This window comes from Oryzias melastigma, linkage group LG19, assembly GCF_002922805.2.
Source record: "Oryzias melastigma strain HK-1 linkage group LG19, ASM292280v2, whole genome shotgun sequence".
Lineage (NCBI taxonomy): Eukaryota > Metazoa > Chordata > Actinopteri > Beloniformes > Adrianichthyidae > Oryzias > Oryzias melastigma.
Genome location: NC_050530.1, coordinates 466,570 through 482,793, shown reverse-complemented (window position 1 = coordinate 482,793; position 16,224 = coordinate 466,570). Strand labels below are relative to the sequence as shown.

General features: G+C 40.5%; 2 protein-coding genes across 4 annotated transcripts; both read right to left on the bottom strand.

Annotated features, from left to right (window-relative positions):
- Positions 1–937: 937 nt before the first annotated feature.
- Positions 938–9,463, bottom strand: cbx7b (chromobox homolog 7b). 3 transcript variants are annotated; one of them, XR_002920578.1, is made up of 7 exons: positions 9,161–9,463; positions 7,128–7,171; positions 4,949–5,014; positions 4,502–4,568; positions 3,412–3,715; positions 2,619–3,250; positions 938–1,281 (listed from the first exon to the last, which is right to left on the bottom strand). XR_002920578.1 is itself a non-coding variant. In XM_024284497.1 (6 exons), the coding sequence occupies exons 1-6, from the start codon at positions 9,227–9,229 to the stop codon at positions 2,892–2,894; spliced, it is 909 nt and encodes a 302-aa protein (XP_024140265.1). In that variant the 5' UTR covers positions 9,230–9,463; the 3' UTR covers positions 938–2,891. The 3 variants fall into 3 exon arrangements, 2 of the variants coding, with proteins under 2 accessions (XP_024140265.1, XP_024140266.1); XM_024284497.1 differs by having other exon boundaries at positions 938–3,250; XM_024284498.2 differs by lacking the exon at positions 938–1,281 and having other exon boundaries at positions 3,010–3,255.
- A 677-nt stretch (positions 9,464–10,140) lies between these two features.
- Positions 10,141–15,635, bottom strand: josd1 (Josephin domain containing 1). The gene is made up of 5 exons (XM_024285527.2): positions 15,343–15,635; positions 14,202–14,865; positions 13,990–14,118; positions 13,091–13,285; positions 10,141–11,678 (listed from the first exon to the last, which is right to left on the bottom strand). Exons 2-5 carry the CDS (start codon positions 14,543–14,545, stop codon positions 11,579–11,581), a joined length of 768 nt encoding a protein of 255 aa, XP_024141295.1. The 5' UTR covers positions 14,546–14,865; positions 15,343–15,635; the 3' UTR covers positions 10,141–11,578.
- Positions 15,636–16,224: the final 589 nt, after the last annotated feature.

Below are 16,224 nucleotides of genomic sequence, written 5' to 3'. Positions count from 1 at the left end.
AAGTTTAGCTAGTATTTTAGCAATATGCTAACTTTTTTTTTGGCTAATTAGTTATGTACTGACGTTTTTATGGCTAATTTACAGTTCAGCTTCTATTTTAGCAACAGGCTAACGTTTTTGACTAATTTAGTTTACTGTGGAATTTTATGCTATTTTGGAGTTTAACTAATATTTAAATAATGAGCTAGCTTTTTGGCTAATTTGGCATTTACCAAGGTTTTTTGGGGTTAATTTGGAGTTTAGCTAATATTTTAGCAAAATGTTTTTGGCTAGTTTGTTGTCTACTGGTTTTTTTTAGGCTAATTCAGAGTTTAGCTTCTATTTTAGTAACAGGCTAACATTTTTGACTAATTTAGTTTACTGTGGAATTTTGAGCTATTTTGGAGTTTAGCATTTAAGCTAAGAGCTAGCTTTTTTTGGCTAATTTGGTATTTACTGAGGTTTTTTAGGCTAACTTGGAGTTTAGCTCATATTTAAGCAACACACTAAATATTTTTACAGTTTCTATTTGTATGTATAAGTATTTTTAGGCAATTTTAATACAAATGTTTCCAAAATTTAGGTCAACTTCCAAGATTTGTTTTTTTTTTTAACTCAAAGATTCAAGCCTTAGCTTTAATAAGATCTGACACAAAGTGATCAGAATGCAGATCTGGATTTATCAGTTCTAATCAAGTTAAAGATTTTGGTTAATTCTAATCCTGATTTATATTTTTATTTCAGACAAAAGAAAAAAAGACTCTGATGCAAAACATGAAAAAATCCCAGCTGGGATGCAGGGATTTACTGTGCGGCGAACCACTACACTATGAGCTCTAAATATTTAAAAGATATTTAACGTTTATTTTTTAGTTGGTCCTGAACAACCCACGGGTCATTAAAATGTCTCTTAAAGGGGTCACATGACCTTTGATGCATAAAGATTGATTCAAAGTCATACCAAACATGAGTAACGTTTATTCGAACACATGGATGGGAGCCTGTGAGGGTCACATCACGATAAAGTGCAGGGTCAGAAGCCAACCGCCGAGTCCCGTCAGGAGCATCGACTCAGAATAAATATACATTCACAGCATACGTTACATATATGTTGTCCCCGACGGTCCAATGATCACTCAGCAACAGGGTCAGGGGGCGGAGCTTCCAGAGCTTCACAAACAACAACATCAGGCACTTTACATTCCCATCGTCCTCAGGAGACGGCGTGCTGCGTCTGGAGGGCGGGGCCAGCAGACCGGGGGAGGGGGGTTGGAGTAAGAAGTTTTAAGGCTCATCTCCACTCTGGAAAAGGAAAAACCAGAAACAAAACGAAGGGACGGCGTTGGCGTTTGTGTTCTTGACGGAAGCCGAGCTCCGACGATTTCCAGGTGAGACTCTGGACTGAAGATGCTCCCGCCGAGGAGCTTTGTTTAACCCTTTGGGTCCAAATTGACCCGTTTTCAAGTGTGGAAATGGGTCAAATAATTGAGGGGACGGTCCCACATCTGGAGACCCGTGTAAAGTGTGTGGATGGAAGGAGCAGCAGGAGCTCCTCCTCACAGCGACAGGAGGAGGCTGAGCGGCCCAAACCACTACAACACTTCCTGATCCTCAGGAACCCCTGATGATGACACTCCCTCACAGAGGAGCAGGTGGAGGACACACCTGTGTGAGGACACACCTGTGTGAGGTCTCCCCGCTCTCATTAAAGTGCTCTGTTTCAAGGAAACACCGACACCGCGGCGTTCCTCTAACTCGCTGAGTAACTCATCTGCATCTTTAGAGCCGAGTCATCGTTGAGGAAGTCTGTGACACTCACCGCTTTCAGTTTTTGTTCCTGGTTACCATGGTGATGCATTCCACGGGTCAAAAGCAGAACATTTAAATAGGTTTTTATCTGACTCGTCTGCACAGCCGTAAACAACATTTTTGGTCCATAACTTCATCTAAAGGGTCTCCACGGGTTTTAATGAGACAGAGTGTGTTAGTTTTAGGAAAAAACATCTTTAACTAAATTTTAGTAGTTAAATGAATCTGACTGAATAAAATATGAGATTTAATTGATTTATTTAGTGTAAAATCTAGTAATTCTTTGGAATAAACCATTGACTGTATATGAGAACTGGGCTGAGCTTATGATACTTTTTTTTAATATATCTTTATAATCTTCATTTTTTTAAATTACATTTTTTCTGTAGCTCAAGTTATAAACAGACCAATCAGATGCCTCAATAAAAGTAGGCGGAGCCTGATGGCCCCCACCTTCAACATTTCAAGTGGTAGGGGTGTGGCCTTCCAACAAGCTCATTCCTGATTGACGAGAGTGGTTTCCATAGAAACGATGACTCAGACCGACTGACCAATCACTGCTTACTGTCTGGTTCCAACATGGCGGCGTCCATCATTCTCTATGGATGACATCACGCTCGCTCAGTCCAGTTCTCAGATACAGTCGATGAAAACATGACTTTACAAAGTGTTAATCTGACTGGAAAATATGCTTGAAAATGTAAATTTTATGGTTTTAATTTAAAGAATTTTCTTCTGTTCAGGTTTATGTCCTGATAGTTTGTGGATCATAAACAGATTCAAATCCTGCTCCTTCCATACGTGGTTCTTTAGGATGAAGATCTCCTTACCTGACTGATCTGATAAAGTGCTCGTAAAGTGGACCTTAGGCGCTGACTCAGCGGTTCTGGTCCGCTCTTCCACGGCCGGGTTTGAACTTTATCGTCTGAACTTTGTCTTAGATTTCATGTTTTTTCTGTTTGCTCTTCCTTTCAGCTTCTAACATGGATTTTTCTAGTCGTTTCCAGGCTAAAGTGAAATTATGGGATGTCTGGGTCTGTTCCACAGTGTTTTTGGCACAAATGAAGTGGTCCTTGTGAAGGTCCGTCTCTCGGTTCCGGTGCTCAGGATTCCCTCTTTGGCGTTAAATTAAAAATGTTTAGTAAGAACTCTTCAACTCCTGGTTCCTCTTGATGTGTCGACAACCGTTCCTCCTCAGGCGTGGAGCGTTCTGCCCCTGAAGGCCGGGAGATGGAAAACGGCGAGCGAACATGTCTCAGTGCACACCATGCGGCTGACGGCACGCCGGCTGAGCCCGTCTGAAGAAGCCTTTGGCCATCCGGGACTCTCGGAAGGTCACGGTGAGGGAGTTGAGGGTGACGTCTGTGACCGTCACGTCTCCCGGAGCCTCGCCGGGTCTCCACGCGGATGCCGCGTCGACGACGTTTGGGTCGGCAGGGGAAGTCCAGCCGTCTGCTCCCCTCTGTTCTGAACGAGCAGAAGGAGAATGACGTCAGAGCTCCAGAAGAGCTTCATTTATTAAAAAAAAGATGCTTTTATTGTGAAAATCCAGGAAGTGAAACTTCCTTTTAGCTTCATCTTCTTAACATCTTAACAAGCAAAGATCCTGACCAGCATCCATACCGTTTAAAAAGCCTTTGTATGTGTGCTCCTCCTCCTCCTCCTCCTCCTCCTGCTCCTCCTCCTCCGACTCTAGCTCCTCCCAGTTCTCCTGGGCGGGGCTAGAAGAGCTGGAGTCGAAGTACCGTTTCTGCGACATCCTCTGCTTGCACTGGCGATGAGTCCGCCGGCGCCGAGAGAGGCAGTCGCTGCTGGAGCCGTCGTCCTCGTCTGACTCCGGACACGACGCCGCCGAGAACTGCAAAGGGGGCGGAGCCTTCCCGGGAGCCTTGTGGGCGCTGCGGAGGTCCATGGTGTAGACGGCGTTCTGCAACCGAGCAGGAGGTTCAGCTCTTTAAGACCTGAGGTGTCGGCGGTGACGCTAAAACACTAAATCTTGAACGTATCGTCATTTTTGTTGTTGTTAACGAGACGGCTTCTGCGATAAGTCAATTTGTCGGTGATTAATCGACTATTAAAACAGTCGAGGACTTATTTAATAGCCGATTAGTCGTTACTTTATATTATATGGAGTCAGTGTGTAGTAAAGTTGAAAGTTATAATGATATTCTGCTAGTTTTTTTGAATATTTCGGTTTTTATTATGATTTTTAGGCTAATTTTGCGTTTAGCTAATATTTCAGCTACATGCTAGCTGTTTAGGCTAACTTAAGCTTTTTTCATTTTTTTAGGTTAATTTGGCATTTAACTGATATTTTAGCTGGCTTTCAGCTTCAGCATTTTGAGTTATTAGCTTCAGCGTTTTAAGCTTTCAAATTTAGTATCTTCAGCAGCCAAATTCAGCTTACAGCATTCACACTAGCATTATCGCAGGTAATGCTATATATCTTTTAGTTAATTTAAAGCTAATGATGGTTAAGATGTTTGATTTAAATCCAGTTTGTGATTGTCGACTAATCAAAAAAAATAATCAGTGATTAGTCGACTGTTAAAATAATCGTTTGTTAACTAGTTAACATGATAATTCCACTAGATTCTGAAGGAGAAAAGCTGCGTTCGATGCGTTTCTCCTTCAGAATCTGCTGGAATAATCTTGTAAACACTTGAAAAATTACAGTAAATAAAGAAGTGTTCAAATATGGCGGGAAACCGACCTCCAGGAAGAGCTTTTTGGCTTTCTGGCTTTTCTTTTTGCAGCTGATCACTCGTTCCCGCTCTTCTCTGAAAAAAAATAAATGAATAAAAATAAACTTTTTCTGCTCATTTTAAAGTCCTTAGCTAATAATCCCATTCTAGACTTTAATCTTTGTAAAGTCTAGAAATTCTAACATTCAGAAAACAATCTCAACTAAATTTATCTTAAAAACTGTTAAAAAAAAACAAGAAAGTTTGTCTATATATAATAAATAAATCAATATATTTATTAAAAGACAGAAAAATAAATGTTCCACAAACAAATGCTTCAGTTTCCGTTAAATGTTTTACACCAAATACATTATTTTGACTGGAAACGGAGGAAAAGTCTTTAAAAATACTGACAGATTCCGGCAGATTTTCCTTCATTTCTGTGAAAATAATCAGTAAAACGAACATCATCTTACTTCTCCTCGAAGGCCTGCACCAGGCGCCGGTCCAGAATGTGCTCTTCGGGCTCCCAGGTGCTGTACCTGCCACAGGTGAGACCACAGAAGCGATTTTAGAGCCGTCGTTTTCACGTTTGAAGGCTGATGGAGAAAGTTGTGCTGGAGCTTCATGTGGAGCAAGAAGAAATCCTCAGACGAATAAAATCCCAAAGTTTAGTTAAGTTGCATTTTTAATGAAGCTCTAAAACGTATTTCACAGATTTTTAAACTTTTTTCTGTTTGCTTTCTTCCAGAACTCCTCTTTTTTTCCAGGTTTCCTTTTTTCATTCCAGCGTTCTGGAGATCCTGCTGGACGTTTGGATCCGAGTCTCAGTTCCACTGAAAACTTTCAGTCTAATGTTTTGTTTTTAAGTCTGCAGTCTTATAAAGTGATCACATTTGTTTACAAGCTTCAACAAATAGAATCCTTCAGTTTAAAAAGTATTTTTTAAGTTTTTCACAAATTTAAAGTCCTGCTCGGATTATCTTTTGATCAATTTTTAAAGAGTTCCCCTTTGGTTTTAAATTATGCTGATGCCAATTTTAGCCAACATCTAAAAAAATCTGTAGTTTTCTAGGACACAGTTAGAGAAGTTCATCAGGGATTGTGGGCGGAACTGGTGGTCCGGAGTAACCCCGCCCCATTCTGCCTGTAGCCCCGCCCACCGTCTTTTCTACGTCCCAAACAATCCAATTTTTTTCATCTGCTCCTGATTCACAGCAATTTGAATGAAGAAATACTAAGAAATGCAATTTTGAACTTATTTTATTTTGTATATCATTAGAAAAATGCCACAAAAACATGTTAAAAACACAATTTTCATCAGTGGCTCTTTAAAAAGAACAATTTAAAAGCACAACTTGCTAAAACGCAGGGATGTTGTTCAAGATTCATGATGAAAATGGGGACCAACATGTTAAAATTCTTTATAAATAACTCTTAAGAACATTATTTTTCTGGCTTTAAAATAACATGTTGGAAATCAGAAGGATGGAGACATTTAGGAATAAATCAAATAAATGTGAAAGATCTTCACTCTCATCTCTGAATTCTAAAAAAATAAGAAATTCCTCAACAGTTTGATTATGTAATGCAGACAAACTATTGTTCTTCTGTTTTAGTATTTTTCTTATTTTTATTCTTCCGTCTGTTTTTCGTTCATTTACATCTTACGCTCAATTCATCTAATTTCTTTCATTCGAGTATCAAAATCTTCTGATCATTTTTGCTGCAATTTATGGTTTTCTTCCAATTCAACAAATTTTCTGCAATCTGAGGTTTGATGGATATGTTTTGTTTTTTTGTTTTTTTTCGTTTTTTTAAAAGTCATGCTTTCTTAAGAAAAATCAAAATCCCGGAACAACTTTTTAGGTTTAAATAAACATTATAAATGTACAATTTTGCGTGTGATTTCATATTATGATTATTTGCAAATAATAAGTGGCAAATACTGTAGCTAAAAAATAAAAGGCGATTAATCGTGATTAATCCTTCCAAATTTGTGATTAATTAGTTGATTTTTTTTATCGATTCCTGGCCCTAATTTCTACATTTTAATAATCTTTTGTCATTTTTCAAATCCTCTCCTCCCATTTAAGGATAATTTTGCTCTCTTCAGTATTTTTTCTACAACTTATGGTTTTTCTGCAGCTTCACACTGATACAAACTACAAAAACTTTGGCAAACTCTTCAACAAATTAGCTTCAGGAATTCATTCAATCTTTTTATTTTAATAAACTTCCACTTTTTCTGCTAAAAGTTATGCTATTAATCAATTAAAGCAAACACTTTCTGCAGCAATCAAATGTATTTCCGGGTGAACTTTGTACTTTTCCTTTAAGATCTGGAAAGATCTAGACGTAACTGTGAGATTCAAAGCATCTATTCAGGTTTGTTCCCATCAGAAATGAAGATCGGAGCAGATCTGAAGCCTCAACTGCTTCGTCTGTGGGAAACTGCAGCTCATCTGCTGGCTGGCCTTCGCCGTTTTCCATTGGAACACAGAGGAGACCCTTCTGCACAAACCTTTAGTTGTGTTTGCTGTTCATTTTCAAAGGAGCTCTTGCAAAGCATCTCTGTTAAAAACCAGACCAGAACTTCTGGCCGCTTTGGAAGCCGATTCGTCTGGTTCTGCTCCTGCAGGAGAGCGTACTCACTTTGGAGGCCATCCTTTCCACTTCAGCAGATACTCCACGTTTCCCTGAGGAGACAAAAGTTCAGAGGAGCCTCAGCAGTGATGGAGATCAGAAATATCAGAACTCATAGTGTAAAACGCTCTTACAAACGTTTGAAGAGGCTAAACCTCAGGAGCATCAGGACCAAAGGAAGAGTCGACCGGACGTTTTAACCTAAAAATTCCCATTCCGGTTTTGGAAGGGGCTCATTGATCGAGCTACACCCTCCTGGCTGAAGGCACCTCCACCTTTTATGAAAGCTGCTCTCACTTCTCGTGTCTACGAGCCTTTCTATGACAGTGATAAAAATATCATTCATGGTGTGATTTCTAGACACCCTGAGGGTTAGTCATCCTGACATCATGCAGTAGCAGACGGTATTCTTGGAGGGTGAAGTCACCGCGTTTCCTGATTACTCTCCACTCGTCTGCTTCCATTTTTGAACAGCAGGTTAACGGCATCACTGATGTGAGGGCTGAGAGAAAACCAGAAAGTCAGCGACGAAGGAGATAAATAGTGTTTGTCTAAAAGGATGAGACGCAAACCGATCGGATTCTCTGCACGTTTCAGGGTGTTTTTATGGAGACTGGTCTTCAGATCAACCGCAGGAGCAACATAAACAACCGTTAACTCAGAACTCATTTAACCTTAACCTCCTTTAACCTATGTTCTTTGATTTACTGTATTTTTTTAATTCCTAGTAGATTTTTGATTGATAGTATACAGTGTTACATTGATTCTCAAACAGAGAAGCTCCAACAATTGTTCTGCCTCTCCTGGAGGGCGTTTCAGTTTAGCCACTAGGTGGCGATCGCGCTGTAGCATCACACCTTATTCCAGAAGAAGAAATTATAAGCTAGCGAGCGCTAGCATTAGCCATCTTATGGGAAATCCCATTATACGTTAGCATCAAACTAGTGGACTTTAGCATTTTGAGTTAGATCAATCTCTACTTTTATGGATCGATTATTGATCTATTAAGCTTAGATCAATTTAGATTGATTGATCGATTTTATTAACCCAGCCCTACCTAAATGACAAAAAACTTTGATATTTGTACCTGTGACTACCAATATGTCCCATTGTTCTGCGTGAAGAACAAACACGAACATTTAGATTTAAAAATATTGAGCTAAATTTGATTTATTTGTGTTCAGAATTGGAACCTCTGTCATTTGTTTTCACCAAATTTAGTCTCAAATTGTGTTCCCTAACGTAAGAGACGTAATTTGGTTGGAGCCAGAAGTAAACAATTTTCTAAGGGTGACAGCACCCTCAATTAATCCAGTTCTCATGTACTGTCAATGTTGAGAAGGCACTGTATGGATTGAAAGTTAGAAAAGGTAATAAATGTACAAATGATAAATAAAAAAAATATTTTGAAACAGACGGCTTGTAAAAAAAAAAAAATTGGAGCGACAAAGTTAATGATTAAAGTTTATAAAATATGGTTTTAATTTGATAAAATCGCTCTGAGATGAACTCTGGTTCTTCTTCTATGGTTTTTGTAAAGACTGACTGCTGTAGCTTCTGCCCCCTAGAGGTGAAGGCCGAAATTTCGCTTTTGATTATCTGAGATTAGCATTTTTTTTAGCAGCTTGTTTGTTTTGATTTTTGTCTTTTTTTTTAAATAGTGGTGATTCAACGGTTTATTTCAATAATTCAGCCTTTTAATTTTAAATCATTTTTGAAAAGGCAGCTCCATGTGCCCCTCTTCTGCTCTGAGGGCCCCAAATTCTTACCTACGCACCTGCATGTGTCAACACAAACACAGTATTGGACCAGAACCCAATTAGCAGCAGAACAGGCCCACAGAGAGCGACTTTGGCCGGTACCGGCGACTCCTGAGCGGAGCGTGAGCCCGGCGGTGGCCTGAGTGACAGCGGACGTCCTCCCTTGACCCGCCCCGTTTCAACAGCGTTCAAACACATTAATGCGCAATTAGCATCCATCCGGGCGAAATATCCCGACATCCTCCCGGGTTTGAGCGGGCAGGAGGTCCGAGGAGGCTTTACCTTCCGGACTCTTTTCTTCAGGATCGATTCCACAGCGAACACTTGCTCCCCGATGGCAGACAGCTCCATCTCCGCTGCTTTTTTTCTCCCCCTCAACTGTCAAAGTCACAAACTAAGCTAACCCGAGCTGCTGCCGCTGACAGCTCGCGCTCGCCGCCGCGCGCCCTCCCCGCTCAGCCGCTCCGGGTTTCGGGGGAGCCGGGGACACTTCCTGGTGGCACGAGGGTCTTTCCGAGAGACTTTCAGTAAATCTGCGACACATCTGCACGCGCGCGCGCCCGTCTCTTGGAGCGCGTTCCCAGCATGCCTCAGGCTCCCAGCCTTTAGGGTCCGGATGAGGACTTTGGGGGGATTTGGAACCAAAAACACGGAGAAAAAGGACTTACAACCATAACAAGATTGTTTTTATTTATCTATTTACTTAAATGCTTTTTTTTTAGCTTTTTATTTTAATCGTTTTATTTCAATATTTTACATAAATATAACATGTAAATAACAGCTGTTTTAGAAGAATATACGACACCAAAACACTTATTTTAATTAGTCAATAGTTAATGTTTACACACGAATACATAAATTATTTTAAACCTCTTGGAGTTGAAATTTTGACTTTATTTAGATATTTGTAAAATTTAATCCTAAATTTATTTTTTCTTTCCCTCAAACATAAATTAAACATTTATCAAGTGTAATAAATTTATTTTTTATGTACAGATAATTATAAATAATACTTTTATACTTAAGTGATTGAATTTCCCTTTTAATAAATAAATATTTTATTACAAGATAAAAACATTTGGAATGATCCGATTTTTCAGAATAAAAGACCATTTCAAAGGCAATAAATGAATTGTTGTTCATAGTAAAATTTCAAACATCCTAAAAAAATACAGATATATATATACTTAAGATTTAATTTCAAAGATATGCATAAATATAACGAATTTGTGTTGAGTAAAATAAAACACTCCGACTGCAGCTTGTACATAAAGTGCCATTATGAATGCTTTTATTTTTATGAAAAAAGGAAAAGTACAGTGAAATCCCTTAAGGAGGACTGAGAAGATTGTCATGGCAACGATTAAAGAAACAACAAATGCAGCTGGTCATGAAATTGGACTGAAATTAATCATAATAATAAAAAGAAAAACTTCTGATTGTTCACTTGGTACAAATGTGATAATAACAGAAGGAGCTGGAGCATACAGACGCTCCTTCAAAATAAGACACTGGCAGAGTTTCACTTTCTGCTTCTGTAACAAACTCCTTGGCAATAAAATAAAAACATCATTTTGACGTAGTGGTGCTTTTTTTTTATGTTTCTGATCACTTTTTCTATGTAAACAAGTATTTTATTGTTGATGAATCTCTTAAGGTGGTTTCAGGAAGTTGGATCGTTCCTCCAACAAACTTTCTGAAGCGTCTCCATCAGTTTTCTGTCTCATTTGTGTGGCCGAAGAAGATCTCCTCCTACAGGACGGGGTCAGACGTCTGCTGAGTCACAGACGGCGTTTGGGAGAAGGAGGAAGTAAACAAACAACAGGAAGAGTGTCTGCGGGTAAATCAACCGTCAGGAATCTAAAACAATTTTAGAAGGAGGAGACCAAATAAAAAAATATTCATTTCTGCCTCGTGGATTTGGGTTTCAAACAACAGAAAAATGACTTTTTATCTGATTTTTCTTTTTTACTGGAAAACGACAAATTTGATCAAAATGAAGCTTTTCTGCACCCTAAAATGAAGTGAATCGGTTCACCGTTTCACTGAACTGCAAACTGACAAACCTCCCATTTCCTACAGATCTCCTCCTCGGCTCACGCTGAAGCTCCACAACATCAGTTCCCTTTAGCTGGTAAATCCCAGCTTTCACCCAAACACATTAATCAGATCAACCAGAAACCAGGAGAAAGTTTGGTTTTCCATCACTAAACGGGACGTCCAATTGAAGGTAAATCAGAAAAGAACAAACAAACCAATCAGTCAGATTCTCAGTTTTCTGAGCTTCTCTCCTTGACCTGCACGTTTGGATGAGAGGACGTTTGATTGGTCGTGTTACAAACGAGGAGCCTGAGCGAGTCTCACAAACGTCCACTAGAGGGAGCACTTGGCAGAGTGTTGCATTGCTGTGTTGCCGTATAAAACTACAGTCGCACAGACTCTCCTGCGGGTGGGGGTCACCGCCCCGCCCCGGCACCCAGGAGTACAAAGTTGGCGTCTCTTTTGACCTGTGATATGACGAGGACGTGATGTGAGGAAGGTGAAGGCGTCGGAAAACGAGGCGACGCGCATCCAGACGTATAAAAACAGCCGGAGGTCAAAGGTCTCCTCTGTGCCGTCCTCCTTCATCGCTCTGATGCGGGGGCGGAGCTGTAAACTGTGAGGGAGGGGGGCGTGTGTTCATGCATTTGGCCGCCCTCCTCATCCGTCGGACCGCCACGTCTGGTGCGCCTCCACCTCCTCGGAGACGACCAGCAGGAGTTCACAGTTTTTCCCTCGCAGCTGCTGGCGCAGAAACTTCCTGCGTGAACAGAGAAAGTCGTCAAAACGAGGAGAAACCACAGAGAAACGACGACGCTGGTTCTGCGTGGAGGGAAAGAGGACGCTCCACGTTTCTGAGTTTGGTCTGAGAGCAGCAGGTCTTCGGTCTGTTACAGTCTCAAGGACAAAAACGAAGAACTCAGACGAGGAGGGTAATAGAGACTAAACTGGAGCCCTTCTTGGTCAGGATCTTTCTGCATTTACAGAAGTTTCTCACTTTGACGTAGTTCTGGGTTTTTTCATGCAGTTTTTCATACTTTTTAAAAATCCTTAATGGATTGTGTTCTGTGTCCTGATTGGCTGCAGACCTCGTTAATCAATCTCCTCTGCTCTCTCCTGCACAGAATCAGGTAGACACATTTACACAAATCTTTGATTCCATTCAATAAAAAAATACTCATATATATGATAATATCTATTTTTCTATAAAGGTTTGAACTTTGAGAGACTAGTGTGAAAACGTTCATGTGTGAAATGTGCAGTGAGGAGTTTTCCACCTTAAAACAAAGAACTTTTGCTTAAAATAAAGATAAATACTTTTATCATGGATACTTGTTAATTTAACAGCAATGTTTTCTTGCACTATTTGCATATTAATCATTAGAAATAATTAACCTTTAAATATATCCTGAGATAAATCATGTTTAGAGCTTTAATTGGAGCCAATGTTTTGTGACAAAAGCCACGCCCCCTCAGAGGAGATTTTGGAAACCGAGGCTTCAGATCAACATGAAAAATGGCTTTTTAAGACATTTAGGTTGTTGTATTTTGGTTAAAAACGTCATAATCATCATTAAACACTACTGGTATGTTCCAATAGTACTGAAGGTGTGCAGGTCAAAGGGAGCCATCAGGAAAATGCTACTTTAGTTGATTTAATGGTGTTTTTAGAACTATTGCTCTGTAATTGTCTCGTCCGGGTCCAGAGATATTAACTTTGTTCAAACTGAAACAACAATAAAGATCCTTCAACAGAACTGCCGGTTCTTCTACTTGGAAGAGGAAATATTTTCTCTTTCGTCATCACAGTGAATCACTTCCTGTTTCGTCTGTGACGTTTAATGAATGTCAAGTATTTGGGATTTGTTTGGTGAGAAGTGATGATGATGACAGTCGTCCACCACGTTAAGACTGTATATGAGAACTGGAGTGAGTGAGTACCTATTTCTATGGCAACCACTGACCAATCAGGAGTGAACTTGTTGGTAGCCCACATCCAACCACTTACACAAAAACATTTTGAACTGAAGCATCTGATTGGTCAGTTTATGACTAAAATAATTGGAATTACAGAAAATAATCTGATGTGGATTTTAGTTTTCTTGGAGCCACTTCCTGTTTGGAAGACTAGGTGGGAGGAGCCACTCCACAAACGTCTCTGAGCGCTCTCACCTGAGCTCGTCCGGGCTTCCGATGGGTTGAGGGCTGCGTAACTTGGAGTCCAGGTTGTAGTAGACTCCGCCCACCTCCCTGACCCCGATCCAGTGCTGGCGCTTGAGCGGCAGGCGGAGCGGCCCCCAGCGGAGGTTGGACGGCACGTTCAGGATGAAGCCTTCCACGTTGGACAGCTCGATGCTGCCCACGTCCCTGAAGAGGAACAGACGGGATTTAAAGTCTATGAAAATATTAACAGTTATTTGTTTGGTTATTTACAAAGTCTATTTATTTACAAATGTATTGTACTAAATCAGTCTGATGGCTTAAATCAGGATCCATGTTTATACTTGATTATTTTGGGATGTTTTATCTGACAGTTTTTCCCTTATAACTCTGATACAAATAACGCAAAAAAAGGAAACATTTTTTCTAATTTTGCAATAAAATTAAGCTGCACATTTACGGCTCTAAAGGTTCTAATTACAACAAAAATGAGGTTAAACTTCCACATTTTTGCTGTAAGACTGAAGCAAATTTGTAACAAAAAGAAAAGTCTAAAAACAGTTAAAACATTTAAAAATGCTCCTTTTTTGTTTTTTGATTAGAAGGTCAGCAGCAATTATGTCAGTAAAAAAAGAAGATGCTTGATCACATCTGTGGAAGACACTTCAAAAGCTCCTTCAGTGCTAACATTTCAAAATAAAAGTCCACTTCCTCTGTGTGTTAGTTAAACTTTCTGGAAGATACTCCTAAAAAACGTGTTTTTCCCAGTTGATAAAAAGAAAACGATCTATTTTATCCTGAATTTTAATAGAAATATACTAACAATTAACACATAAATTGTTGCTTAACAAAGAAAATATTTTTCCTAATAAAGACATGAACATATCTGAAAAGCAGAAACCTGAACGTACCTTCTTTTATCCCACCAAACGGCCTCGAACCCTCGAGTCTGCAGGGCGGCCATGATGACGTTCACGTCATAGTTCCCGTTTCCCAGCATGCTCTTTTTGTGAGGCGTCACCATGGTGCTGGGAGAAAGCCTGTGACGGTTCAACCACATCATCATCATCATCATCATCATCATCCTCCTGCTGCGATGTTTCCTGCTGTTCTCCATCCTCACCTTTGGTATATCTCCTGCAGGGCGTCCCGACTGAAGGCCGTCCCGTCCTGGAAGACGTTATTGAGCGCGTGCAGAGCGCACAGCTCTCTACGCTGCTTCTCGTGATAAATCGCCGGCGGTGCGAGAGACGGTCGGGGAGCAGCGGGGGGCGTGAGTGAGGAAGAGGAGGATGAGAGGTCCTGCTGCTGCTGCTGGACGTCCCTGGATTGCCTCCTCTCTGCTCCCACTCCTTCTCCTCCTCCTCCTTTCTGCTTGTTGACCTTCCACGGCATGCAGCCCAGCTCCTGCAGGCCGCCGCGCCCTTTCTCCCTCCACTCACCGGCAGGGTACGGAGCACTTCCCATTCCCGCGCGCCCTCCTCCTCATCCAGCTCCACCCCAACCGCCACAACCACTACCACTTCAGGACGCTAACGTCGGTAGCACAACAACGGTAACCATGGCAACCCCTCACCCTCCTGGAAGAGAGGAGCTTGTAGTTTTCGCAGCCACCTGCCGCCACTTCCAAACTAAAACTAGTGTGATTTGGACAGATTTGTGACTCAAACTGAACACTTAGGAGCTTCTTCCTCCTTGTGAGAGTCGACAGCCTGAAGATCTGCAGGTCCTTCCATCTTCAGACCATTTTCAGGTCGTTATTTCCAACTTTTAATCCAGATTAACACCTAAAACACACAAAAATTACAATATTTTTATCATTTGAAGGTCTCCATGGAGTTAAAACAAAAAAATTGACACTCATTTCCATCAGAACTTGAAAAAAAAGTTTTAAATCGCCTCTTTCAGAGCTTAAAATAAGCTTGAAGGCTGTTGGTTGTCTCCGATGGAGAGCTAAGACAACATGACAGCCTCCTCCTGGTCAGCAGACCCCCGAAATAAGCAGAAAGTAAACAGTTGGAGCAGCGAGGGCTGGATAGAGGAAACAAGCAGTCCAGTGTGCTAGCCAAAACCAGCTACAGACGCTAACACGCTCACGCGGGAGGAACTGGTTCCGAGACGACCCAAAAACCGCACAAACCGAGGACATTTCTTCATGTTTAAGAACATATTTAGCGTTTAGCTCGTCCCTGCTTTTCCGTGACTCCCGTTTCTACGCCAAACACAACGCCTGGCCTCCCAAACTTGATGTTTTAGACACTTACTCGTCCGTTTCCGAACGGGTTCGTCCAAACGGGGCTCTAAGGAGGCGGTGTGGGGTCCGAACCCGGCCGCTCGACGCTCCGAACACGACCTAAAGTCCGTTTATTTGCCCACTTTTGTCCTGCTGTAGCCCCCGATGTGCCTTTCTCCCGTCCGTGCGAACGCTGACATGCGCAGTGAGCTTCCACAGGCTCCACATGACTGTCAGCGCGTGCGTCAGTGGGAGGGGCTACTCTCGCGATAGAGCGGGAAATTCATCCTCACGCGCGTCTTCATCCTGGACCTCCATGGAATTCTGTTTGACAAAACGTCGAATTTACTGACTTTTACAGCAGATATTTACTTTAATAAACACATTTTATTCTCTGTTAGTCCAATTTTGTTCATTTTTTATTTTTATTTTCACTGTAAATAAAAAAAAACAAAGACGTGATTTGAAAAACACATCTTTAAGCTTAAATTTGTCCAAAAAAAGAGTAAAAAAGATTGAAATTGTTGGAAAAAAAATCATCTATTAAAATACCAAATTAGCATAAGTTAACAAGAAGGACAAAGTCTGCTAAATTAAATTTAAAAAAGGCTAAAGCATTGCGACAAACATATTTAAAAAAAAACGCACAATTAACCCTCATTAATAGCTAAAAGTTTCAGGACAAAAAGATTATATATATATATATATATATATATATATATATTATCTTTTTATCTTTTATATTTTTTTGAATATAAAACATAAAGCATATATAATTTTCCTCATGGAGGACACAAAAAAGGAAGCTTAAAATTGCATTTTGAGTATTTCTTTATTCAAATTGTTGTGAATCACAAAATAAAACAGTTAGAGAAAGTTTGTATTTGTTACATAGAATATACGTTGGGCGGAG

Coding starts and splice junctions, on each gene's coding strand:
- cbx7b (XM_024284497.1), bottom strand. CDS start 9,229: ATGGAGCTGTCTGCCATCGGGGAGCAAGTGTTCGCTGTGGAATCGATC. Junction 4,569..4,948: donor GTGCAGGCCTTCGAGGAGAA/GTAAGATGATGT, acceptor ATTTTTTTTCAG/AGAAGAGCGGGAACGAGTGA. Junction 3,251..3,411: donor ATACAAAGGCTTTTTAAACG/GTATGGATGCTG, acceptor CGTTCAGAACAG/AGGGGAGCAGACGGCTGGAC.
- josd1 (XM_024285527.2), bottom strand. CDS start 14,545: ATGGGAAGTGCTCCGTACCCTGCCGGTGAGTGGAGGGAGAAAGGGCGC. Junction 14,119..14,201: donor CTGCAGGAGATATACCAAAG/GTGAGGATGGAG, acceptor GAACCGTCACAG/GCTTTCTCCCAGCACCATGG. Junction 13,286..13,989: donor GTTTGGTGGGATAAAAGAAG/GTACGTTCAGGT, acceptor GTTCCTCTTCAG/GGACGTGGGCAGCATCGAGC.